General features: G+C 44.6%; 1 protein-coding gene across 1 annotated transcript in view; it reads right to left on the bottom strand.

Annotated features, from left to right (window-relative positions):
• Positions 1 to 27687, bottom strand: part of LOC121545146 (integrator complex subunit 6) — a 34731-nt gene extending 7044 nt beyond the window's left edge. The window contains exons 1-14 of the mRNA XM_041855587.1: positions 27393 to 27687; positions 27201 to 27278; positions 21479 to 21628; positions 15672 to 15761; positions 14611 to 14794; positions 14011 to 14139; positions 13589 to 13752; positions 12701 to 12853; positions 5058 to 5190; positions 1545 to 1639; positions 1302 to 1412; positions 778 to 993; positions 441 to 567; positions 78 to 220 (exon numbers count right to left, since the gene is read on the bottom strand). Of these exons, the coding sequence (XP_041711521.1) occupies positions 78 to 220; positions 441 to 567; positions 778 to 993; positions 1302 to 1412; positions 1545 to 1639; positions 5058 to 5190; positions 12701 to 12853; positions 13589 to 13752; positions 14011 to 14139; positions 14611 to 14794; positions 15672 to 15761; positions 21479 to 21628; positions 27201 to 27278; positions 27393 to 27503 (1884 nt within the window). The 5' untranslated portion in view covers positions 27504 to 27687. The remainder of the gene's footprint in view (positions 1 to 77; positions 221 to 440; positions 568 to 777; positions 994 to 1301; positions 1413 to 1544; positions 1640 to 5057; positions 5191 to 12700; positions 12854 to 13588; positions 13753 to 14010; positions 14140 to 14610; positions 14795 to 15671; positions 15762 to 21478; positions 21629 to 27200; positions 27279 to 27392) is intronic.

Raw genomic sequence — 27687 nt, 5'->3', positions numbered from 1 at the left:
GATCTCTGCTGTTATATGCATTGAAAAGTGTGTGTGTGTGTGTGTGTGTGTGTGTGTGTGTGTGTACGTGTGTGTACCTTCTTGTCCTGTTTGAAGGGGTTGCCGAATGTGTGTAGGCGTTTGGGTTGGTCAGGGTCGATCTGTCTCAGAGGAGACGGCATCATCTTTAGATACTCCTGGTAGTTGCCCATCTGAGCCACAGGTATACTATGAAGGTAGTCTAACAACCAGCACAGAGTCAATGTCAATACAAATACATTTAAATGGAGACATCACGATAAACCCGTTATTGTATTCATTACCATATAAATACATTCTTTAGATGGCTACTATCAACAGTTCATGTGAAATTTTTCCACTTCTTACATTATGTATTCATACTGTAGTCAATAGACTGACAAGAATAATCTAACTGATGATTAAGCAGCTTTCAAGTCTACCTTCATCTTGTCCTCTGATGAGTTTCTGAGTCGTCTTCAGAAGGTTGGAGCGCATCCGTGTCAGCTGATCTAAAAGGTTCCGCCTGGGGATGTCATAGGCGTTCCGATACGCCTGAGGCTTTAGATTCTGAGGAGAGATAGGGAGTCTAGTGAGACACAAAAACCTTTTCTTCAACCCTGTCTGTCGCTTAAATCTAGAAACATATCTGTGTCTCAAATGGCATCCTATACCCTGGCCTCTGGTCAAAAGTAGTGCACTATATAGGAAATAGGGTGCCATTTGGGACACACATATACTCTCAGGCATCTCAGAGTTTCGACCCTGCTGGTCCTGTACCTTGTTGAGCAGTGCAATCTGAAAGCTGGCAAACTCCTTGAAGTTGATGTCTGTGAGGCGAAGGGGCATCTCCCCGGTGATACCCTGCAGCAGCTGCTTGAAGTCTTTGCGGTGGGCCAGGGACAGGGTGTTGGAGTGGTTCTTCACCTTTATACCAGTCTCCTGGGGTGCCTTCCTCCCTACAGACACGATCAGGCGATCCGACTCAATCTTCGCCTGCAGACAGAGAAAGAGACAAAGACAGGCTCTTTATCCACTTACTCACACTAGCTGGGTGTACTTCAAAACTGTATTCAGATCTACTTAGGTGACCCTCATGTAAGTTAAATACGTATTGTATCACGTTGTACAAACTTTGAAAGCTGTAGATATATACAGAGACTAGGTGTGCATCCCAAATGGCACCCTATTCCTTATATAGTGCACTACTTTTGACCAGAGCCCTATGGGCCCTCGTCAAACCTAGTGCACTTATAAAGAATAAGGCGCCATTTGGGATGCAGACCAGGTGAGGGAAGCACCACCTGCTGGCTAAGCTTCTTTAGGTAGGAGATGACGCTGTAGCTGAGACCACTGTCCATGTTGTCGGAGATAAGGTTGGGCGCTCCCATCATTCTCAGTGCCTTCTTTAATGGCTGTAAGGGGGAAACACAGTGAGAGCTCATAGAAGGGCATCACCATCAAAGAAACATTAAATACACGCAATAGCATATATGGATTCAAATATATATTTACATATATGGCATTGATCAAGCACGGTACATTACCAAGAGAAAGTAAGGAGGCATGGTCTTCAGGTAGATCTCAAAAGCCTGCCGCCACTTTAGGTTTGGCTTCAGTTTGTGCACTTTAAACAGGTCATCTGTGAAGACAGAGGGGTTGGGGGTTAGGAGGAGAGAGAAGCATAATCATCCAAGAACACCCAGAGATGGGAAAAGATACAGTACCAGTCAAAAGATTGGACACACCTACTCATTCAAGGTTTTTTTTTTTGGTAAAAGACCAAGTCCATATTATGGCAAAAACAGCTCAAATAAGCAAAGAGAAACGACAGTCCATCATTACTTTAAGACATGAAGGTCAGTCAATACGGAACATTTCAAGAACTTTTAACGTTTCTTCAAGTGCAGTCACAAAAACCATCAAGCCCAAATAAATGCTTCATAGAGTTCAAGTCACAGACACATCTCAACATCAACTGTTCAGAGGGGACTGTGTGAATCAGGCCTTCATGGTCGAATTGCTGCAAAGAAACCACTACTAAAGGACACCAATAAGAAGAAGAGACCTGCTTGGGCCAAGAAACACGAGCAATGGACATTAGACCGGTGGAAATGTGTCCTTTGGTCCCAACCGCCGTGTCTTTGTGAGACGCAGTGTGGGTGAACGGATGATCTCTGCAAGTGTAGTTCCCACCGTAAAGCATGGAGGAGGAGGTGTTATGGTGTGGGGGTGCTTTGCTGGTGACACTGTCTGTGATTTATTTAGATTCAAGGCACACTTATCCAGCATGGCTCCCACAACATTCTGCAGCGATACGCCATCCCATCTGGTTTGGGCTTAGTATTTGTTTTTTAACAGGACAATGACCAAACACATCTCCAGGCTGTATAAGGGCTATTTTACCAAGAAGTAGAGTGATGGAGTGCTGCATCAGATGACCTGGCTTCCATAATCCCCCGACCTCAACCCAATTGAAATGGTTTGGGATGAGTCGGGACGGCAGAGTGAAGGAAAACCTGCCAACAAGTGCTCAGCATATGTGGGAACTACTTCAAGACTGGTGAAGCTGGTTGAGAGAATGCCAAGAGTGTGCAAAGCTGTTATCAAGGCAAAGGTTGGCTATTTGAAGAATCTCAACTTTTTTGGTTACTACATGATTCCATATGTGTTATTTCATAGTTTTGATGTCTTCACTATTATTCTACAATGTAGAAAATAGTAAAAATAAAGAAAAACCTTTGAATAAGTAGGTGTGTCCAAACTTTTGACTGGTACTGTACATCAAAATGTATCTTGTTACAAAATACAAAATACCCTAAAGACCAATGTATCAAAATAAACACCAAAATGTTTTATTTATTTAATTGAAATACATGTATTTTGTATTTTCAAAATACAGAAAATACATTTTGCACGTAGCAGCCTTAAATAAGTTATAAAACAACCTGTGACCTTTATAGTACATACAGTGGGGAGAACAAGTATTTGATACACTGCCGATTTTGCAAGTTTTCCTACTTACAAAGCATGTAGAGGTCTGTCATTTTTATCATAGGTACACTTCAACTGTGAGAGACGGAATCTAAAACAAAAATCCAGAAAATCACATTGTATGATTTTTAAGTAATTCATGTGCATTTTATTGCATGACATAAGTATTTGATCACCTACCAACCAGTAATAATTCCGTCTCTCACAGACCTGTTAGTTTTTCTTTAAGAAGCCCTCCTGTTCTCCACTCATTACCTGTATTAACTGCACCTGTTTGAACTCGTTACCTGTATAAAAGACACCTGTCCACACACTCAATCAAACAGACTCCAACCTCTCCACAATGGCCAAGACCAGAGAGCTGTGTAAGGACATCAGGGATACAATTGTAGACCTGCACAAGGCTGGGATGGGCTACAGGACAATAGGCAAGCAGCTTGGTGAGAAGGCAACAACTGTTGGCGCAATTATTAGAAAATGGAAGAAGTTCAAGATGACGGTCAATCACCCTCGGTCTGGGGCTCCATGAAAGATCTCACCTCGTGGGGCATCATTGATCATGAGGAAGTTGAGGGATCAGCCCAGAACTACACGGCAGGACCTGGTCAATGACCTGAAGAGAGCTGGGACCACAGTCTCAAAGAAAACCATTAGTAACACACTTCGCGGTCATGGATTAAAATCCTGCAGCACACGCAAGGTCCCCCTGCTCAAGCCAGCGCAGGTCCAGGCCCGTCTGAAGTTTGCCAATGACCATCTGGATGATCCAGAGGAGGAATGGGAGAAGGTCATGTGGTCTGATGAGACAAAAATAGAGCTTTTTGGTCTAAACTCCACACGCCGTGTTTGGAGGAAGAAGAAGGATGAGTACAACCCCAAGAACACCATCCCAACCGTGAATCATGGAGGTGGAAACATCATTCTTTGGGGATGCTTTTCTGCAAAGGGGACAGGACGACTGCACCGTATTGAGGGGAGGATGGATGGGGCCATGTATCGCGAGATCTTGGCCAACAACCTCCTTCCCTCAGTAAGAGCATTGAAGATGGGTCGTGGCTGGGTCTTCCAGCATGACAACAACCCGAAACACACAGCCAGGGCAACTAAGGAGTGGCTCCGTAAGAAACATCTCAAGGTCCTGAAGTGGCCTAGCCAGTCTCCAGACCTGAACCCAATATAACATCTTTGGAGGGAGCTGAAAGTCCGTATTGCCCAGCGACAGCCCCGAAACATGAAGGATCTGGAGAAGGTCTGTATGGAGGAGTGGGCCAAAATCCCTGCTGCAGTGTGTGCAAACCTGGTCAAGACCTACAGGAAACGTATGATCTCTGTAATTGCAAACAAAGGTTTCTGTACCAAATATTAAGTTCTGCTTTTCTGATGTATCAAATACTTATGTCATGCAATAAAATGCAAATTAATTACTTAAATCATACAATGTGATTTTCTGGATTGTTTTTTTTTTCTGAATACTTGTTCTCCCCACTGTATATTGAAGCCTTTGGACGCAGTTTATCATAACGCACTACGCTTTATTACGGGCGACAGGTTCAGTACACATCATTGCTTTCTGTATCAGAAAGTAGCTTGGCCCTCTTTGAAGTCCCGTAGATTGATGCATTGCACTATTTTTGTTTATAAAGACCTTTTGCATAAACTTCCGCCGTACCTTACTTCATTGTTAACCTACAGATGTACGAGCTACCAGACCCAGTCTCAGGGATGGCTAACTCTGGAGATTTCTTCGATATCCACTGAGTTAGGTAAATCTGCTTTTAGTTTTTTTGCACTTGTGGAATAATCTTCAAAGCTCTCTAAAATGGAAGAGTTGGTGCCTCTAGGGCAATTCAGACGGCTGATTGATGACCTTTTTACTGAAGAATATGTTTGTTTTATAAAAAACATTGATTGTGTTTTGCTTTTTGATGTGTATATTGATGTGTATTGATGTGTATGTTTGATACAGGGCTAATCTGTAAAAGAGACCTTGGTTTCAGCATGACTCCCTGTCAGAATAAAGGTTAAATAAAAAATTATAATAATAAGACATCCACAATCTCACTTACCAAGGAGTGGCAAAAGAACTGGGTAGTTGTAAGGCATGACGAAGAGGTTGACACAGGTGAGAGTGTTGCTGGCCTTCAGGTAGCCAAAGGGCTGGGATGAGTCACTGTGCTTTCCACTACTGTTCACAAACACCTGCAGGGAAAGAGAGAGAGAGATACTAACCTCAACATCAAAACCTTCAATCCAAATCCAAATTCAATCCAAATTCCATACCTAAAACCTTGATTTTGGACAAAATTACCTGAATGGAGTATTACTACCAAGGACAATCAAGAAAAAACTTATAACGAACCAAAATCTGCAGAAGAAACAAGTGGAACCTAGAAATAACATCCAACACAAAACTGAGTGAGTAATATTCAGTCTGAAGGTACTTCTGAAGCCAAAAAGTAAAAGACAACAATCTCTAGGTAATTTTGTTATGTAAAGCTAAGTAAAGCTACTGTCCCCTGTAGCTCAGTTGGTAGTGGGTTTGTTTCCCACGGGGGGCAAGTATGAAAATGTATGAAAATGTATGCACTCACTAACTGTAAGTCGCTCAGGATAAGAGCGTCTGCTAAATGACTAAAATGTAAATAAGTATATTAAGCTACCAAGCAGCTAGGACAAAACAAACCTGGCTGCAACTTCAATTAGCACTGAAGTGTGAAATCAGATGTGTGAAAACTCTTGAGCCCAACAATGGCAGGAGAATTTCACAGCCAAATGCATGGACCTTTGAAGCCCCCATTGCTTATCCCTGTGCAGAAGTCATTACAATACAGTACCCCATGGATGTTAAAAAATAACCCTGCATGGAATAAGTACAAAACAAAGCTCCTCAAGGACAATCCAGAGACACTATTTGCTGACTGCTACAAAGAGGGGAACGTAAGCAACTTAATTTCCCACACAGACCATCCCCTGGCATGGCACAGTGCTGTAAGAGCACACTACCCCTATGTCAAGAGAGAGGTTATTGGCCCAGGGTGGAAACTCAGAATACTAGACTTTGAGGAAATTGAAACAACCTCTGTCAACGTGTACAAGTCTAGGACAGTAATGGTGAAGGGCATCCTCAAGCAGTTCCAGCAGGACTTTTACTAGATCAAAGAGAGAGCACAGCAGGAAAAGCTCTCTCTCTGTGATGACTCCCCCATCCTGAGTGAGTCTGATCACACCTCTTCAAACTGTCCTGCAGACGAGGATAGTCACCCCCCCCAGCACTGAACACACACAGGTCCCACAACTGCACTGCTCCTCCATCATTGAGAGGGATAAATTCACAGCGCTGGAGAGAGACATGGTGGAGCTCAGAGAGCTAGTCCACACAATCCAGACAGAACAAACCCACAAAGCAGGCCAGCACAACAACACCGCCCCCAACAAGACCCGGAGGGCAGAAGGTGGAGATGGACGGTTGTCTGAGAGAGCTGGCTGCTCTACGGACTGAGCTGAGAGAACTTAAAGAGCACGGCACTGAAGGAGGAGGTGAGAAAGCTGAGGCGTGACAGAGAGCAGGCCACTCCCCCAGAGAAGCCAGCAGAACAGCCCACCTCAGACCCGTACCACAACCTCAACACCACAATGGGACAGACAACACAGGACCCACCAACTCAACAGACCACACCCCCTCCTAACAGCCCCCCTGTCAGCTCCCCTGATAGCCCTCCTGACAAGCCCCACACATCCACTGAGGACACACAAAAGCCAGAGATTGTGCTCCTCATTGATTCAAATGGCAAATACATTCAAGAGGATAAACTTTTTCCCAAACTCAAAGTGGCTAAACTCTGGTGTCCAAACATTAGGCATGCCCTGGAGCTGTTGTCAGAGGACAGACTAGGGTCCCCCAGCCACATCATAATTCACACGGGCACATATGACCTGAGGGCAGAGCAGGAAAGGGTGGCTACATCACTCAAGGGAGTGATTGAAAAAGCTTCTTCCACTTTCCCCAGTGGTTATCTCCACCCTGCTACCACGAAAATACTTTCACCCTGCCACCATACAGCGGGAGAATGCATTTCACGAGACTGTGCCTCAAAACCTACTGTCTACCTGGCCTACCATTCCACCCTGGACTTGAACAGCTTTTACGACCAGGTCCACCTCTACAAGGCAGCAATCCCAACTTTTGCCAGGACCCTGAAAGACGTCACCCTCAACCGTAGCCCCAGCACCTCACACAGGAGCAACAGACACCCCGCCCAGACCTGCAAGACCCCCCCCAAGGACCTGCACCAAGAGAACCCACGCCAAGAGGACCTACACCCAGACCACAGCATCACCAGCCACACCCCAACCAGCTAAGACCACCCCAAGCAAACCCTGGCCACACCCTATATAGGCCCCCCCATATCAGACCTATGCCCCTTCTGTCCATCCCATGCTCCCCGCCCCTGCGGCAAGAACCTCAACATGACAGCAGGACATATGCCCAGTCTGTGAGAAGAGCAACAGGCACAACCCCAACTATTACACCCGCCCAAGCCCCATCCTGCGACCTAAGAGGTATGTATCAGATGCTCAACATGCTCTGCTCACACCTACTGTGATGGTCCGGGCCTAAACCACGCAAAAACAACACTAGACACTATGGAACACAAAGCTTTTACTATCTCATCCTGGAATATACAAGGTCTGGGTCATCTGCCTTTGGCCTAAAGAGCAGGAACCAAGACTTCATCAAAGAAATTGGAAATACAAACATTGTCATCCTACAAGAAACATGGTATAAAGGAGACGGACCCACTGGTTGCCCTCTAGGTTACAGAGAGCTAGATTACATCTGGCTAGAAATTAATAATGAAATTATCTCAACAGAGAAAAATGTCCTCATGTGTGCTACCTGTATCCCCCCAATACAATCCTCATACTTTAATGATGACAGCTTCTCCATCCTAGAGGGGAGATCAACACTTTCCAGTCCCAGGGACATGTACTAGTCTGTGGCGACATAAATGCCAGAACTTGACAAGAACCTGACACCCTTAGCACACAGTGGGACAAACACCTACCTGGAGGTGACAGCATTCCCTCCCCCATATGCCCTCCTAGACACAACTACGACAACATAACCAACAAAAACGGGTCACAACTCCTGCAGCTCTGTCGGATGCTGGGTATGTACAGTGAGGGAAAAAAGTATTTGATCCCCTGCTGATTTTGTACGTTTGCCCACTGACAAAGAAATGATCAGTCTATCATTTTAATGGTAGGTTTATTTGAACAGTGAGAGACAGAATAACAACAAAAAATCCAGAAAAACACATGTAAAAAAAATTATACATTGATTTGCATTTTAATGAGGGAAATAAGTATTTGACCCCTCTGCAAAACATGACTTAGTACTTGGTGGCAAAACCCTTGTTGGCAATCACAGAGGTAAGACGTTTCTTGTAGTTGGCCACCAGGTTTGCACACATCTCAGGAGGGATTTTGCCCCACTCCTCTTTGCAGATCTTCTCCAAGTCATTAAGGTTTCGAGGCTGACGTTTGGCAACTCAAACCTTCAGCTCCCTCCACAGATGTTCTATGGGATTAAGGTCTGGAGACTGGCTAGGCCACTCCAGGACCTTAATGTGCTTCTTCTTGAGCCACTCCTTTGTTGCCTTGGCCGTGTGTTTTGGGTCATTGTCATGCTGGAATACCCATCCACGACCCATTTTCAATGCCCTGGCTGAGGGAAGGAGGTTCTCACCCAAGATTTGACGGTACATGGCCCCGTCCATCGTCCCTTTGATGCGGTGAAGTTGTCCTGTCCCCTTAGCAGAAAAACACCCCCAAAGCATAATGTTTCCACCTCCATGTTTGACGGTGGGGATGGTGTTCTTGGGGTCATAGGCAGCATTCCTCCTCCTCCAAACACGGCGAGTTGAGTTGATGCTAAAGAGCTCCATTTTGGTCTCATCTGACCACAACACTTTCACCCAGTTCTCCTCTGAATCATTCAGATGTTCATTGGCAAACTTCAGACGGGCCTGTATATGTGCTTCCTTGAGCAGGGGGACCTTGCGGGCGCTGCAGGATTTCAGTCCTTCACGGCGTAGTGTGTTACCAATTGTTTTCTTGGTGACAATGGTCCCAGCTGCCTTGAGATCATTGACAAGATCCTCCCGTGTAGTTCTGGGCTGATTCCTCACCGTTTTCATGATCATTGCAAATCCACGAGGTGAGATCTTGCATGGAGCCCCAGGCCGATGGAGATTGACAGTTATTTTGTGTTTCTTCCATTTGCGAATAATCACACCAACTGTTGTCACCTTCTCACCAAGCTGCTTGGCGATGGTCTTGTAGCACATTCCAGCCTTGTGTAGGTCTACAATCTTGGTCCTGACATCCTTGGAGAGCTCTTTGGTCTTGGACATGGTGGAGAGTTTGGAATCTGATTGATTGATTGCTTCTGTGGACAGGTGTCTTTTATACAGGTAACAAGCTGAGATTAGGAGCACTCCCTTTAAGAGTGTGCTCCTAATCTCAGCTCGTTACCTGTATAAAAGACACCTGGGAGCCAGAAATCTTTCTGATTGAGAGGGGGTCAAATACTTATTTCCCTCATTAAAATGTATAACATTTCTGACATGCGTTTTTCTGGATTTTTTTGTTGTTATTCTGTCTCTCACTGTTCAAATAAACCTACCATTAAAATTATAGACTGATAATTTCTTTGTCAGTGGGCAAACTTACAAAATCAGCAGGGGATCAAATACTTTTTTCCCTCACTGTACATGATCAAATACAAATCTTAGAATCAACTATTAAAGCCTACCAATTAGCTATACTTAAACTCTTTAACATCATCCTCAGCTCTGGCATCTTCCCCAATATTTGGAACCAAGGACTGATCACTTCAATCCCCAAAAGTGGAGACAAATTTGACCCCAATAACTACCGTGGGATATGCGTCAACAGCAACCTTGGGAAAATCCTCTGCATTATCATTAACAGCAGACTCTTACATTTCATCAGCGAAAACAATGTACTGAGCAAATGTCAAATTGGCTTTTTACCAAATTACCGTACGACAGACCACGTATTCACCCTGCACACACTAATTGACAAACCAAAACAAAGGCAAAGTCTTCTCATCCTTTGTTGATTTCAAAAAAGCTTCCGACTCAATTTGGCATGAGGGTCTGCTATACAAATTGATGGAAATTGGTGTTGGGGGAAAAACATACGACATTATGAAATCCATCTACACAAACAACAAGTGTGCGGTTAAAATTGGCAAAGAACACACACATTTCTTTCCACAGACCCGGGGGGTGAGACAGGGATGCAGCTTAAGCCCCACCCTCTTCAACATACAGTACCAGTCGAAAGTTTGGACACACCTACTCATTCAAGGGTTTTTCTTTATTTTTACTATTTTTTACATTGTAGAATAATAGTGAAAACATAAAAACTATGAAATATCACATATGGAATCATGTAGTAACCAAAAAAGTGTTAAACAAATCAAAATATATTTGTGTGGGGGTGCTTTGCTGGTGACACTGTCTGTGGTTTATTTAAAATTCAAGGCACGCTTAACCAGCATGGCTACCACAGCATTCTGCAGTGATACGCCATCCCATCTGGTTTGGGCTATAATTTGTTTTTCAACAGGACAATGGCACAACACACCTCCAGGCTATTTTACCAAGAAGGAGAGTGATGGAGTGCTACATCAGATGACCTGGCCTCCACAATCCCCCGACCTCAACCTAATTGAGATGGTTTGGGATGAGTTGGACCGCAGAGTGAAGGAAAAGCAGCCAACAAGTGCTCAGCATATGTGGGAACTCCTTCAAGACTGTTGGAAAAGCATTCCTCATGAAGCTGGTTGAAAATGCCATTAGTGTGCAAAGCTGTCATCAAGGCAAAGGGTGGCTATTTGAAAGTTACTACATGATTCCATATGTGTTATTTCATAGTTTTGATGTCTTCACTATTATTCTACAATGTAAAAAATAGTAAAAATAAAGAAAAACCCTTAAATGAGTAGGTGTGTCCAGACTTTTGACTGGTACTGTATATGTCAACGAATTGGCGAGGGCATTAGAACAGTCTGCAGCACCCGGCCTCACCCTACTAGAATCTGAAGTCAAATGTCTACTGTTTGCTGATGATCTGGTGCTTCTGTCCCCAACCAAGGAGGGCCTACAGTAGCACCTAGATATTCTGATCAGATTCTGTCAGACCCAGGCACTGACAGTAAATCTCAGTAAGACAAAAATAATGGTGTTCCAAAAAAGGTCCAGTTGCCAGAATACAAATTCCATCTAGACACCGTTGCCCTAGAGCACACAAAAAACTATACATACCTCGGCCTAAACATCAGCGCCACAGGTAACTTCCACAAAGCTGTGAACGATCTGAGAGACAAGGCAAGAAGGGCCTTCTATGCCATCAAAAGGAACATAAAATTCGACATACAATTAGGATCTGGCTAAAAATACTTGAATCAGTTATAGAACCTATTGCCTTTTATGGCTGTGAGGTCTGGGGTCCGCTCACCGACCAAGAATTCACAAAATGGGACAAACACCAAATTGAGACTCTGTGTACAACGTAAAACACCAAATAATGCATGCAGAGCAGAATTAGGCCGATACCCGCTAATGATAAAAAAATAGCCATTAAATTCTACAACCACCTAAAAGGAAGCGATTCCCAAACCTACCATAACAAAGCCATCACCTACAGAGAAATTAACCTGGAGAAGAGCCCCCTAAGCAAGCTGGTCCTGGGGCTCTGTTCACAAACACAAACAGACCCCACAGAGCCCCAGCACAGCAACACAATTAGACCCAACCAAATCATGAGAAAACAAAAATATAATTACTTGACACATTGGAAAGAATTTACAAGAAATCTAAGCAAACTAGAATGCTATTTGGCCCTAAACAGAGAGTACACAGTGGCAGAATACCTGACCACTGTGACTGACCCAAAATTAAGAAAATCTTTGACTATGTACAGACTCAGTCAGCATAGCCTTGCTATTGAGAAAGGCCACCGTGGGCAGACCTGGCTCTCAAGAGAAGACAGGCTATTATGTGCACACTGCCCACAAAATGAGGTGGAAACTGAGGTGCACTTCCTAATCTCCTGCCAAATGTATGACCATATTAGAGACACATATTTCCCTCAGATTACACAGACCCACAAAGAATTCGAAAACAAATCAAATTTTTATCAACTCCCATATCTATTGGGTGAAATACCACATTGTGGTATTTCACCCAACAGCAGCAAGATTTGTGACCTGTTGCCACAAGAAAAGGGCAACCAGTGAAGAACAAACACTATTGTAAATACAACCTATATTTATGTTTATATATTTTCCCTTTTGCACATCATTACAACACTGTATATATACATAATATGACATTTGAAATGTCTTTATTCTTTCTTGTGTAATGTTTACTGTTCATTTTTTATTGTTTATTTCACTTTTGTTTATTATCTATTTCACTTGCTTTGGCAATGTAAACATATGTTTCCCATGCCAATAAAGCCCCTTAAATTGAAATTGAATTGAGAAGGGGGGGAATAGACAGAGAGAAAGAGAGAGAGAGAGACAGAGAGAGCTCAGCACAAACAACACCCCACAGCATCACTAGAAATATAAACACCATAACTCCGAGGGTGTGTGTGGGAGTGGTTCTCCTACCTGCCAGCACATGTGTGGAGACTTCCTCTCTAGGATGTACTGGGTGAGTGGTGAGGGCTCCAGTTCGTACTTGTCAAAGGGCAGCTTGTCAATCACCATGGGCTCACAGTCCACACAGGTGAAATGCACCATGGGGTGGGCGGAGCGAGGAGGCTAGTGGTGTGGAGGGAGAGAATGACAGATCATTTAGAGCATTTCATACAATGTTGTCCCTGTTGAGGAGAAATAAAACTCCTGAAACTATACCCATACCATGCTATGACACCACAGGAACTTCACCCCCAGTTCTTGGCAAAAAAGACGTGGCGAGAAGCAATCATTCACAGGATGCCAGGGGCCAGGACAACTACAGGTCCCAGAGGGCAATAGTGCAGAGCCATGTTTAACCCCAAAATTACTGGATTTAAGAGGAGCATAATGCTTAATGCTCATCCTCTTTCATGTAATCTATTAAACGCTTAAAGGGATCGTTCACCCAAATTACATATTGGCTTCCTTACCCCGTAAAAAGTATATGGACAAGGTTTGACAGCAATCCGTGCTTTGGTTTAGTTTCCCTGGCACTGTTTTCAAATGCTATTTGGACATGATGCGCGAAAAATGCTCATATCGGTACCAGGACTTGAATGGGATTCGTGCCACAAATGCTCAAACGTTAGCATTTGGAAACAGTGCCAGGGAATAAAAACCAAAGCATGGATTGCTGTCATACCTTGTCCATTGGTTTCCTTACCCTGTAAGCAGTCTATGTGTCATTTTGTAATTTGGGTGAACTATCTCTTTATAATCACACAAACAATATCTCTGAGTAATTCAAAATGGAGGGACTAATGAGCTTGCATTAGTGTTACTGCATCAGTAACTGTGTGGTTAATGGCATCCTCTCACCAGAGTGGGTGAGTTCTGGTCCGGCCAGAAGGACTCAGGGATGGGCCAGTGGCCTACGGGCACCCCTGTCTTGGGGTTGGGTCGCACGTAGATGAGCTTGTGGCAGCTGTGCCAGGGATGTGGGCTGAAGGACAACATGGGGCGGATCGTGTCAACCACACCATCTGTAGAACCAAACAACAACATTTGTAAGTCGCTCTGGATAAGAGCGTCTGCTAAATGACGTCAATGTAAATGTAAACAACATGAGGTGTCCATTTCTCAACCGAACACAAACAGAAGAACAGCCATTCGGAGCAGCTGTTCGGAACACATCAGTCAAGCACTGTCGGAGGGAGTCACCTTGAGACCATCAGAGGATACTTAATCAGTGACACACAGTCACCCACAATAACTCCGAGCGCATTCCTGTTAGGATGTACCTTCGCCTACCAGAGGCGGATCTGGCCCTGTCTTTTCAAAGTCAATGACGACACCACTCAGAATCTTCTGGACCAGAGACTCCAGACACTGGTTCAGCATCCTTTGAGTCTGCACACAGTATGATCGTCCTGGAAAATAACAGTAAAAGAGGGAGGGACAAAGAACAAAGAGAGAGGGATGGAGTGGCACTGTCATTCTGCACTTAAATATTTCAGAAAGCATAGAGAATACAAAGATAGTTGCAGAGTTCATTTCCAGTCTCTGAGGACATTGCAAATGTTACATTATACATAGCCTGAACCCTGAAGAAGGCACTGTGTGACGAAATATTGGTTTACCCATTCAATTGTTGAGAGCATAGAGTGCAACTTTCTTTCTTTGTTATACATGGCCTAAAGTGGAATTATAAATCCAGTCTCATGAATGGCATAACAACAGATACAGCCCCACCCCAGAGCCAGTGGGGGCATACACAGAACTAGAATGAGTAGAATGGGCGTCCCCATTGAAGTAAATTATGAGTGGATTTGCTGTCAATGGTCAGTGTACTCATAGGAGTAAAGCAGGAAGTTAACTATATTTCTATGGGGGCATCCTACCTCCAGTGACCTCACACATCTGGGTGATGGCAGACTCGTCGGTGGGGACGCTGCCCAGCTGCTCGCTGTCGGCCACGGCAGCACCGGGGAGACGCAGCACCAGGGCGAAGAGACGCTGGTCCCATCGAAAGGGCTCCTTGGTCAGCTCACTGCCTGGCAGGGGAGAGTTCAGGGGCAAGTGGAGCTGGGGACAGGGAGATAGGGGCACAAAGGAGGGAGAGGGGAGGGTGTCACGCCCTGACGTATGGAACTCTTGTTTGTGGAGTCAGGGTGTGTGAATCTATGTTTTCTATGTTTAGGATCTAGAGTTGTGTTTCTGTGTTTGGCCGGGTGTGATTCCCAATCAGAGACAGCTGTCGCTCGTTGTCTCTGATTGGGGATCATACTTAGGTAGCCCAGTTGCTTACTATGTTTGTGGGATCTTGTTCCGGGTTAGGCTTGTATGTGTTTAGCCTGAGGACTTCACGTTACGTTGTTTCTTGTTTTGTTTAATGTTTATTTTATTTAATAAACATGTTCGCATACCACGCTGCACCTTGGTCTGACCCGTCTCTCAACGAGCGTGACAGAGGGGTAGAGGTGGGCAAGATGTGAAAATTGGATTAGTATTTAATTTGCCTTTTTTCACTAGACTCTGGCTGGACAATTTAACTGGGCCCAGAATAGTTTTTTTCTTCTTATATAGTGTAATAACAGTTTAGAGAATGTGAGTCATCTTAATAACATACTGCTCATGAAGAAGCAAATGTACTGGAGCTCCCTGCATGATTCAAATGTGGCCTCTCTTTAACAGCTTTGCTAGCCAAGCTCACAGAAGAACTCTACTGGCTGGAGAGTGAAATGATTCCTTCTTCATTAGACCCAGCCAGAACCACAGTCCACTGCTTTTATAATGGGTCTGTATCAAACTTCTCAGTGTGGAAGTGCTGACTTAGGATCAGTTTTGCCTTTTAGATCACAGGGGGGACCTGATCCTAGATCAGCATTCCTACTCTGACACTTTATGAATACCCCTGACTTCTAGGTAACCAGTCAGAGGACAGGCCAGTGTCTTCTCTCACCTCATCCAACACTCCAGAGGTGTGAGTCAGCTTGTTTCCATCCGTAATGGTGATGATCACCGATGGCTCCAGAAAGAACGGGTTACGGCCCTGAGGGTAGACAGGAAAGTTCATGGGTAAAAAAAAAAACTTCTAACATTTAGCTAGTCTTGTTAGGTCGACTTCAATATGGTCCCAGCATAATTAACTACCCATACTCACTCCTCCCAAAGTTTCTCAGAATAAGGGGAAACTGTTCTTTACTACTGTGAGGAAGCTTGGTTTATTTTGTTGTCTATTTTTGACAAGTGCTTTATCAAAATGACTATAGACAATTCAAACTGAATTGAAATGTGATATCTTCTGCAGTGATAATAGGAAAAAGTGTGGGTGTTGTATTGATGTCTTTGATGTTAATGCTCTGCTGTTGGTCAGGCTGAGAGATGTCCATGTGGCACTTTGTGAGGACAGAGGCTAGCTCCTCCTCTGGACTCTATGGATCAATATTCACACAGACACACACAAACAGGGAGAATGGCTAAGGAGATTTACACACTCGATGCTCACCTCTAGCCTAACCCCCGTAAGTGTGTTAATCTATAATAGCTTTCAGACAGGGGTTTGGAGAAACAATAGATGGATGGGGAGATGGTGCTGTTATTGGCAGATTGGCTAAAAGATACACAAATATACACTGCTCAAAAAAATAAAGGGAACACTTAAACAACACAATGTAACTCCAAGTCAATCACACTTCTGTGAAATCAAACTGTCCACTTAAGAAGCAACACTGATTGACAATAAATTTCACATGCTGTTGTGCAAATGGAATAGACAACAGGTGGAAATTAAAGGCAATTAGCAAGACACCCCCAATAAAGGACTGGTTTTGCAGGTGGTGACCACAGACCACTTCTCAGCTCCTATGCTTCCTGGCTGATGTTTTGGTCACTTTTGAATGCTGGCGGTGTTTTCACTCTAGTGGTAGCATGAGACGGAGTCTACAACCCACACAAGTGGCTCAGGTAGTGCAGCTCATCCAGGATGACACATCAATGCGAGCTGTGGCAAGAAGGTTTGCTGTGTCTGTCAGCGTAGTGTCCAGAGCATGGAGGCACTACCAGGAGACAGGCCAGTACATCAGGAGACGTGGAGGAGGCCGTAGGAGGGCAACAACCCAGCAGCAGGACTGCTACCTCTGCCTTTGTGCAAGGAGGAGCAGGAGGAGCACTGCCAGAGCCCTGCAAAATGACCTCCAGCAGGCCACAAATATGCATGTGTCTCAAACGGTCAGAAACAAATCAAATCAAATCAAATCAAATTGTATTGGTCACATGCGCCGAATACAACAGGTGCAGACATTACAGTGAAATGCTTACTTACAGCCCTTAACCAACAGTGCATTTATTTTAAACAAAAAAAGTAAGAATAAAACAACAACAAAAAAAGTGTTGAGAAAAAAAGAGCAGAAGTAAAATAAAGTGACAGTAGGGAGGCTATATATACAGTAAAATAAAGTGACAGTAGGGAGGCTATATATACAGGGGGGTACCGTTGCAGAGTCAATGTGCGGGGGCACCGGCTAGTTGAGGTAGTTGAGGTAATATGTACATGTGGGTAGAGTTAAAGTGACTATGCATAAATACATAACAGAGTAGCAGCAGCGTAAAAAGGATGGGGTGGGGGGCAGTGCAAATAGTCCGGGTAGCCATGATTAGCTGTTCAGGAGTCTTATGGCTTGGGGGTAGAAGCTGTTGAGAAGTCTTTTGGACCTAGACTTGGCACTCCGGTACCGCTTGCCGTGCGGTAGCAGAGAGAACAGTCTATGACTAGGGTGGCTGGAGTCTTTGACAATTTTGAGGGCCTTCCTCTGACACCGCCTGGTATAGAGGTCCTGGATGGCAGGGAGCTTTGCCCCAGTGATGTACTGGGCCGTACGCACTACCCTCTGTAGTGCCTTGCGGTCAGAGGCCAAGCAGTTGCCATACCAGGCGGTGATGCAACCAGTCAGGATGCTCTCGATGGTGCAGCTGTAGAATTTTTTGAGGATCTGAGGACCCATGCCAAATCTTTTTAGTCTCCTGAGGGGGAATAGGCTTTGTCGTGCCCTCTTCACGACTGTCTTGGTGTGTTTGGACCATGATAGTTCGTTGGTGATGTGGACACCAAGGAACTTGAAGCTCTCAACCTGTTCCACTACAGCCCCGTCGATGAGAATGGGGGCGTGCTCAGTCCTCTTTTTTTTCCTGTAGTCCACAATCATCTCCTTTGTCTTGGTCACGTTGAGGGAGAGGTTGTTGTCCTGGCACCACACGGCCAGATCTCTGACCTCCTCCCTATAGGCTGTCTCATCGTTGTCGGTGATCAGGCCTACCACTGTTGTGTCGTCGGCAAACTTAATGATGGTGTTGGAGTCGTGCCTGGCCATGCAGTCATGGGTGAACAGAGAGTACAGGAGGGGACTGAGCACGCACCCCTGAGGGGCCCCCCGTGTTGAGGATCAGTGTGGCAGATGTGTTGTTACCTACCCTTACCACCTGGGGGCGGCCCGTCAGGAAGTCCAGGATCCAGTTGCAGAGGGAGGTGTTTAGTCCCAGGATCCTTAGCTTAGTGATGAGCTTAGAGGGCACTATGGTGTTGAATGCTGAGCTGTAGTCAATTAATAGCATTCTCACGTAGGTGTTCCTCTTGTCCAGGTGGGAGAGGGCAGTGTGGAGTGCAATAGAGATTGCATCATCTGTGGATCTGTTGGGGCGGTATGCAAATTGGAGTGGGTCTAGGGTTTCTGGGATTATGCTGTTGATGTGAGCCATGACCAGTCTTTCAAAGCACTTCATGGCTACAGACGTCAGTGCTACGGGTCGGTAGTCATTTAGGCAGGTTATCTTAGAGTTCTTGGGCACGGGGACTATGGTGGTCTGCTTGAAACATGTTGGTATTACAGACTCAGTCAGGGACATGTTGAAAATGTCAGTGAAGACACTTGCCAGTTGGTCAGCACATGCTCGGAGTACACGTCCTGGTAATCCGTCTGGCCCTGCGGCCTTGTGAATGTTGACCTGCTTAAAAGTCTTACTCACATCGGCTACGGAGAGCGTGATCACATAGTCGTCCGGAACAGCTGGTGCTCTCATGCATGCTTCAGTGTTGCTTGCCTCGAAGCGAGCATAGAAGTGGTTTAGCTCGTCTGGTAGGCTTGTGTCACTGGGCAGCTCGCGGCTGTGCTTCCCTTTGTAGTCTGTAATAGTTTTCAAGCCCTGCCACATCCGACGAGCGTCAGAGCCAGTGTAGTATGATTCAATCTTAGACCTGTATTGACTCTTTGCCTGTTTGATGGTTCGTCGGAGGTCATAGCGGGATTTCTTATAAGCGTCCGGGTTAGAGTCCCGTTCCTTGAAAGCGGCAGCTCTACCCTTTAGCTCAGTGCGGATGTTTCCTGTAATCCATGGCTTCTGGTTGGGGTATGTACGTACGGTCACTGTGGGGGACGACATCATCGATGCACTTATTGATGAAGCCAGTGACTGATGTGGTGTACTCCTCAATGCTGTCTGAAGAATCCCGGAACATGTTTCAGTCTGTGCTAGCAAAACAGTCCTGTAGCTTAGCATCTGCGTCATCTGACCACTTTTTTATTAACCGAATCACTGGTGCTTCCTGCTTCAGTTTTTGCTTATAAGCAGGAATCAGGAGGATAGAGTTATGGTCAGATTTGCCAAATGGAGGGCGAGGGAGAGCTTTGTATGCGTCTCTGTGTGTGGAGTAAAGGTGGTCTAGAGTTTTTTTCCCTCTGGTTGCACATTTAACATGCTGGTAGAAATTAGGTAGAACGGATTTAAGTTTCCCTGCATTAAAGTCCCCGGCTACTAGGAGCGCTGCATCTGGATGAGCGTTTTCCTGTTGATTAATGGCCTTGTACAACTCATTCAGTGCAATCTTAATGCCAGCATTGGTTTGTGGTGGTAAATAGACAGCTATGAAAAATATAGATGAAAACTCTCTTGGTAAATAGTGTGGTCTACAGCTTATCATAAGATACTCTACCTCAGGCGAGCAAAACCTCGAGACTTCCTTAGTATTTGATTTTGTGCACCAGCTGTTGTTTACAAATATACAGAGACCGCCACCCCTTGTCTTACCAGAGTCTGCCGTTCTGTCCTGTCGATGTAGCGTATAGCCTGCTAGCTGAATGTTATCATTGTTGTCGTTCAGCCACGACTCCGTGAAACATAAGATATTACAGCTTTTAATGTCCCGTTGGTAGGATAACCGTAATCTTAAATCGTCAATTTTATTCTCAAAAGATTGAACGTTGGCTAATAGGATTGATGGGAGAGGCAGTTTACTCGCTCGCCGTCGGATCTCACAAGGCACCCGGATCTGCGTCCGCGATATCTCCGTCTCTTCCTCACGCGAATGACGGGGATCTGGGCCTTGTCGGGTGTCTGTAGGATATCCTTCGCGAACGCCTCGTTGAAGAAAAAATCTTCGTCCAATGCGAGGTGAGTAATCGCTGTCCTGATATCCAGAAGCTCTCTTTGGTTATAAGAGACGATGGCAGAAACATTATGTACAAAATAAATTACAAATAACGCGGAAAAACACACATAATAGTACAATTGGTTAGAGGGCTGTAAAACGGCAGCCATCTTCTCCGGCGCTGTTTGTCACTCCATGAGGGTGGTATGAGGGCCCGACGTCCACAGGTGGGGGTTGTGCTTACAGCCCAACACCGTGCAGGACGTTTGGCATTTGCCAGAAAACACCAAGATTGTCAAATTCGCCACTGGCGCCCTGTGCTCTTCACAGATGAAAGCAGGTTCACACTGAGCACATGTGACAGACGTGACAGAGTCTGGAGACGCCGTGGAGAACGTTCTGCTGCCTGCAACATCCTCCAGCATGACCGGTTTGGCGGTGGGTCAGTCATGGTGTGGGGTGGCATTTCTCTGGGGGGCCGCACAGCCCTCCATGTGCTCGCCAGAGGTAGCCTGACTGCCATTAGGTACCGAGATGAGATCCTCAGACCCCTTGTGAGACCATATGCTGGTGCGGTTGGCCCTGGGTTCCTCCTAATGCAAGACAATGCTAGACCTCATGTGGCTGGAGTGTGTCAGCAGTTCCTGCAAGAGGAAGGCATTGATGCTAAGGACCGCCCGTTCCCCAGACCTGAATCCAATTGAGCACATCTGGGACATCATGTCTCGCTCCATCCACCAACGCCACGTTGCACCACAGACTGTCCAGGAGTTGGCGGATGCTTTATTCCAGGTCTGGGAGGAGATCCCTCAGGAGACCATCCGCCACCTCATCAGGAGCATGTCCAGGCGTTGTAGGGAGGTCATACAAGCACGTGGAGGCCACACACACTACTGAGCCTCATTTTGACTTGTTTTAAGGACAATACATCAAAGTTGGATCAGCCTGTAGTGTGGTTTTCCACTTTAATTTTGAGGGTGACTCCAAATCCAGATTTGATTTCCATTGATAATTTTTGTGTGATTTTGTTGTCAGCACATTCAACTATGTAAAGAAAAAAGTATTTAATAAGATTATTTCATTCATTCAGATCTAGGATGTGTTATTTTAGTGTTCCCTTTATTTTTTTGAGCAGTGTATATACAAACTGAATTAATATTCCTCAAATCTATATGCACTGTATTGCATGCTATTTTACAGAATACTTGTGCATAATAATATGTTTGAAAGTTAACTAGTGCCTGATATTCATTATGATTTGTTATAAAGAATCATAACAAATATCAGAAGAAAACTTCACCACAGGTGTAGGCCTAAATGGTCTGTAGAGGTGTGTGTGTCAGGCATACCTGTCCATAGTTGTCGATGCCGGAGACGAGGCGGTTCAGATTGAGGAGGTCAAAGGCCGCACGGAGGGCGTAACCGAGAGTGGTCAGTCCAGATGCCTGCAGGTTCTTCAGTTCACTCATAAATGTACAATGGTTCTCCTTCCAGCCCGCCTGAAATACACACAAGGATAGTGTGCCACACACACCACATGAAGGGAATGCAATAAATACTCAGACAGGCAGAAGGAGGCTTGCGTCATCATCACACTGCATGATCAACCTGCATAAACAGTCCAGTCATGAAAGTGGACACAACACACGCTCCCTTGCATACACTCACACTCACACACACAGTATTAAATTACATTGACCCCGGAGCATAGAGGCATTTTTGCACGCACAAACAACCACACTCACTCATATTAAGCATATTAGTGATGGGTTACAAGATACAGTAAAACCCCCATACTCATATAGGCTAAAGAAAATGCAAATGAATTACTTAAAAATCATACAATGTGATTTTCTGGATTTTTGTTTTAGATTCCGTCTCTCACAGTTGAAGTGTACCTATGATAAAAAATTACAGACCTCTACATGCTTTGTAAGTAGGAAAACCTGCAAAATCGGCAGTGTATCAAATACTTGTTCTCCCCACTGTATGTATTATCACAATGTCAGGTGTTAATCCTAAATGAGCCTCTATATTAAATAACACGATTAAACCATGAAAATTGTAGGCTTATTTGTGATGTGGACAACAATATCAAAAAAAAAAAAACACAAAGTAATGGTTACTATTGGCTCTTGCTGAAGCACATCCTGAAGCTGCTCATCACATGAGACCAGGGCTTTCCCGTGGGAGAGCAGCCTAGTGGGTGAGTGGGAGTGAGTCGCTGCTCTCTCTTTCCTCCACTGAGGTCAAGTACCTTACTGTTACAGCATTATGCTTAATCTACGGATGACCTGCAGGCTTACTAGCCCCACAATAAGCACTACCATGCTTCCTAAATAGAGAGCGCAAGAGAAAGAGAGAGAGAGAGAGAGAGAGAGAGAGAGAGAGAGAGAGAGAGAGAGAGAGAGAGAGAGAGAGAGAGAGAGAGAGAGAGAGAGAGAGAGAGAGAGAGAGAGAGAGAGAGAAGGAGAAAGAGAGAGAAGGAGAAGGAGAGAGAGAGAGAGAGAGAGAGAGAGAGAGAGAGAGAGAGAAGGTGACATGGACACAGAGCAGGAAATACAATGGGAAAGAGTAGGCTAAGCTTCTAAGTATGTGTAGTCCTTGGATACAAGGCATGACCTCTAGAATGTTTGGAGTTTTGTTTACTCCAATGTAATTATACACAGAGAGAGATTTGTAATAGAGGATGCATATCTTTGAAGTGAGAATAAACTATGTGATTTGATTTTGTAAAACGTTAAAGTAGTGAAAAATAGCATAAAACGATATTTAATCAATTTTAAATGTGAAGTAGCATGTTGCGTTACTTCACTGGGCTGATGAGCCCAACCCACCGACAAACAAAGGAGTAACACACACTGAAACACTCCTGTACGTACACACACATGCACGCACCCACACACACAGTCACACACACACGCCTACATCCTCTGAGTATCTAAGCGAGTGGGATTTCGAGCTAACCATCTTGTCTTGTTACGTTCACTGAAGACAAAACCTCTACTGGCAGGCTCAATAATTCAGGTGACAGAGTCATTCACCCAACCTTCTTTCTTTCTCTCCACATCAACAATTAATTGCAGGCTGTGTATAAGTGTGCAATCAGAGTCTCTCCTTTTATCACAACATTGTCTGGGTCACAGTTGGTGCAGAGGGAGGGAGACATGAAAAAGAGTGAAAGAGGATCAAGGATGTATGCATTAGAAGAAATGTGCCCCACTACTCTCATGTTGTAAAGTATGGGGAAGGATTAGGATATTGTGGCTGAATTGTCGACAGTGTTGTGGTAGGCTATTTATTGCATTGGGTTGTGCTTCATGCCATGTGGTGACACATAGGCTACAAACATAGGCATCTAGGAAACATAGGATAAAACAGGACACAAAGCCACAGAGCTAGCCTACATCCTGGTTGTAGCACTGACATCATCGTTTTCAAATGTGTCTGTCTCTCGGCAACCCAGACACCGGGTTAGAGTGCCAAGAAAAAGACTCACAATGAAAAAAGTGATTACGTCATCATTATATATAATCAAAAATATATCTACTGTATATGTCATTGTGCCTGTATATAGGCACCCCCATCCCCAATAAATCAGTCTATGAGCCAGGGTACTCTGTAGCTCAGCTGGTAGAGCACAGCGCTTGTAACGCCAAGGTAGTGGGATCGATCCCCGGGACCACCCATACACAGAAATGTATGCACGCATGACTGTAAGTCGCTTTGGATAAAAGCGTCTGCTAAATGGCATATTATTATTATATTACTAGGCTAAATCATGCTGGGTTCCTGCACACACTGACTGCAGTACAGGAGGCTGCTTTCCATAAACAGACAGATAACAACTTGTTCCTCGCAAAAGCCCCAGTTATGAGGAAGCAGACTCCTATGAATAAAGTTCCCGGGATCCTTTAGTTTAGGAGCAGAACCAAAATGTGCCAGGTTGAAGGCATGTAATGAGGCCTTGGCTCATGGAACTTGAACAGACAAGTCAGGCACACCAGAAAGCACCAACACCCATTCAGTAGAATGTAAAAATAAAACATCATGTCATTGTGTGTGTCAGACTCAGAAGGGTGGTGCTAAACTGGTCATGAGAGCAGGAGATGAGAGCACTGTGAGCAGAGCTGTCACTGCAGTGAAAGCTAGGCTGCTTAACAGGCCCAAAGAGCTGTGATCACAAGGAAGGGAAGGGGGTCACAGACTCACAGACAGTGAAGCGGAGCAGGTTGTGCAGCTGGACTCTCCCTCAATCTGTGACATTAATGTTTGAGGGGTTCCCAGAATTCCCACAGCTTCACAGACACTAGTACAGACAACAGTACAGACCCAGTGGGACACGACAGACACCCAGAGGATTCAAGTCCTTAATAGACAGGGGAAAGGAATTCCTATTGGGATGTGTAGCCCTAAACCAGAATCCCATAAGAATGAGAGGGCAGAAATGTTCCTTATATGCAAGTATACAGTTGTATTACTAGGCTATTCATTGTATAAAGCAGCTGGATCTACCTGTCAGGCATGTGAATGATAGCCCTGAACAAGATTCCTAGAAGGATATAGGCAGTCAGGCAGAGCAGGGCTGGCCAAGCTTGGGCAGTAAACACATGCCTGAATGATTAGAACACAATGTTGAACATTTGTAAAACTCAACCCCACCACACACTCAAAACAACTTAGCACAACCTTCCCTGTGGCCTTTTGTGTACTAGTTGACTCATAAGTGGATGAACTGCTCCAGCAAATATAGCACACACACAGTACACAACATCTGCCTAATACAATGTCTTGCCAGAGAGGAAAGGAGTGTGAAAGATTTTTTTTAAATACACATGGAGAAAAAAAATCTGCCCTGCCCCAGGAGGAGGAAGAGAAGAATGACGTTCCTCCCGATGGTCCAGGAACAGGGCAAGTGAGCTCAGACTAGTGAGGAGGAAAAGACAGCGCTGTCTTTATCCAGCAGCGTATCCATGGATCAGCTCATGAATAATGAAAACAGAGATAAAAAGCTATGCTGCTCAGTGGAAGAAGTGCACACATTCAGTAGTCAGATTCCATTTCTCACCGGGCAGGGCAGGCGAGACATTACAGGCTGGGTTATTATTGTGCGAACTCTGCTCATCAACACCTAATACAGGGAGGAGCTTTCTCTCCCAGGTGCCTAAGCCAGACAATGGACATTTCAGTAGCCATGCAGTTAGCTAGTTATGTATATTCCAGAACCATTAGCACTTGTGCTTTTGAATAGTTTCATCAAAAGTCCCTTGACAATAACCCCTTAATACGTAACAAATCAGGAACAATGCCCTCAAAGAAAATTCTGAAGGAGCTTTATAGGCCTTTCTGGGCCTATAATTTAATACAGAAACAAAAACTGAACAAACTCTGACACCAATGGCGTTAAAATGGAATAGCTAATGAACCACAACATTTATTTGGAGGGAAAGAATGAAAGAAGACTAGGATGTGTGCATGTTTTGGCGGGACGGGGGTGTAGGAAAGCCCATGGGAGGATGTCTGGCCACCTGCCAGAGAGACAAAGCTAATGAAATACCAGGGAATAAGCCACTCCACAGTACTGTCACTGTCAAAGTCAAACCACATAAATACAGCAGCAGCACATATACACATGATGAAGCTGTCTGATGCAGCCACACCTTCTGAACCTCTGCAACACTGCACATGAAAGAAGCCATAGAAGAAGCAACAATGCAGTTGCATGCAGTTGACCTTTACACATTCATTATACTATACCAACATTCAAAACAAGACTGCCACATGCCACATGCAATGCACTACAGCACTACTCATTTGACATATGGCTACTTATACTAAGTATGTGCCCATCCCCAACACGGGTGCATGTATAGACATGTGACAGTGCATTAATAAAGGATGAATACATGGCTGTCAGATACATCACAGCAAATTAGCCCCAACAGCTTACTCATGTTCCTAAGTCTGATGTAATGTTTCATTGGCATCCAGATGATAAAGCTAGCTCATGCAGTGACTGCCAGATTCATATGGGTAAATCAAAATAGGCACACCTATTTGTTTTGTTAATTGAGATAACTTGTCGTTGAAAGATTCTTTACATGTTTGAGAGCTTTGGGGTTAGGTGCCTCTCACATACTCTAAAATGAAGATCATATTCCACTATATTTTTGTGCTTTGAGGCAGAGTTGGATATGTATCAAATGGTATTACATTCCACCTGCCCCTTGTCATTGTTTGAAAGAGAAAACTCTACTCTAAATGACAAATGCCTTAAGGCATGAGTCTTATGTGCTTTCATTTAACTTCACTGGCGAACCCTATGCCACATTATTACATTATTATGTGTGCACAATGTTAAAATTATAACCTGCTGCCTCTCCCTGTTGCTTAATTATTGGTGTGGGCTAGGATGTTATATTCCTTTTGATAAAGGGCACTGTTTATAATATGAGTGCAAGGCTGAGGGTGGAGGCATTGGGAAATTATTATGTAATCATACTGTAGAAGGTTATGATGTTGGCACTTTATAAGGGCATTTGATCATTATGAAGTTATGATTGTGTGAACTACAGAATGGGCACCTTATGGTCTAAACTCCGATTTAGATGAAAATACTGAGTGTCACGTGAACATTATAATTTTCTATAATAAAGGGGGGTTTATCAAATCAAATAAGTTTGAGTTGCCCAGTCCATATTGGCCAATGGGGGTGCTGTATAGAGTTCAGCCATAGAACGGATGCAAGGGGAGGGCTCGACAAGAGGTGCAGGCCAGTTGACCAATCCCGGCTGAGTTAGCCCACAAACGACCTCACAATAGATAATACATCTATCTCTCCGCCTCCTTCTCAACACCATAGAGCTTTTCCAATTCCAACACAAAAACACCATGTCCGCCATGTTCAGAGGTAACACAGCTCCGGTCTGCGGTATTTTTACAAAAATGTGCCGTTTTCGTCACTGGGATGCCGCCCAACCCGCAGCTACAAACCAGAGGGACAGTAACGTCTCACTGTCTGCAAAATATCCGCGCCTTAATCACATATAAAAACAATGTAACAGTATTTACCTTAACGCCGTATGGTGGATCATCGAATGTAACTAGCATGTACCTGTCGCCTCTACTAGCCGGGTCTCGGGCACGCAGCTGTTTAAAAAAAATGAAACAATACATGTTAATTTAGACTGAATATGTCAAAGGGACCCTCAACTTCATCAAGGCAAATAGTAAGATGAAAAAAGTCGGTGTGAAATTATTTACCTTCATAAAGATCTCAACAGCGCCTTTAGCAATGTCCAGATACGTCGTACCCAAATAAGTGCGCTGATTCATAGAAGCGGACGTGTCTATCAGGAAAAGTAAAATAGGCATCTTAAATGTATAGATATATAGATATATGCTTTTCAAATACCTATTATCGTCATATGACCCATCTTGCGGCCGGGGCTTGCATATATGTGTGTATATATCTTTGTTATAATCAGATCCCCCAAAAGAGGGTCATACAGCCACCCCTTGTCGCTTCTTCACTCGGTCTTTCCTAAGTACTGCTGGA

This window comes from Coregonus clupeaformis, chromosome 3 (genome assembly GCF_020615455.1).
Source record: "Coregonus clupeaformis isolate EN_2021a chromosome 3, ASM2061545v1, whole genome shotgun sequence".
Classification (NCBI taxonomy): Eukaryota; Metazoa; Chordata; class Actinopteri; order Salmoniformes; family Salmonidae; genus Coregonus; species Coregonus clupeaformis.
This window is presented reverse-complemented; position numbering and strand designations above follow the sequence as displayed.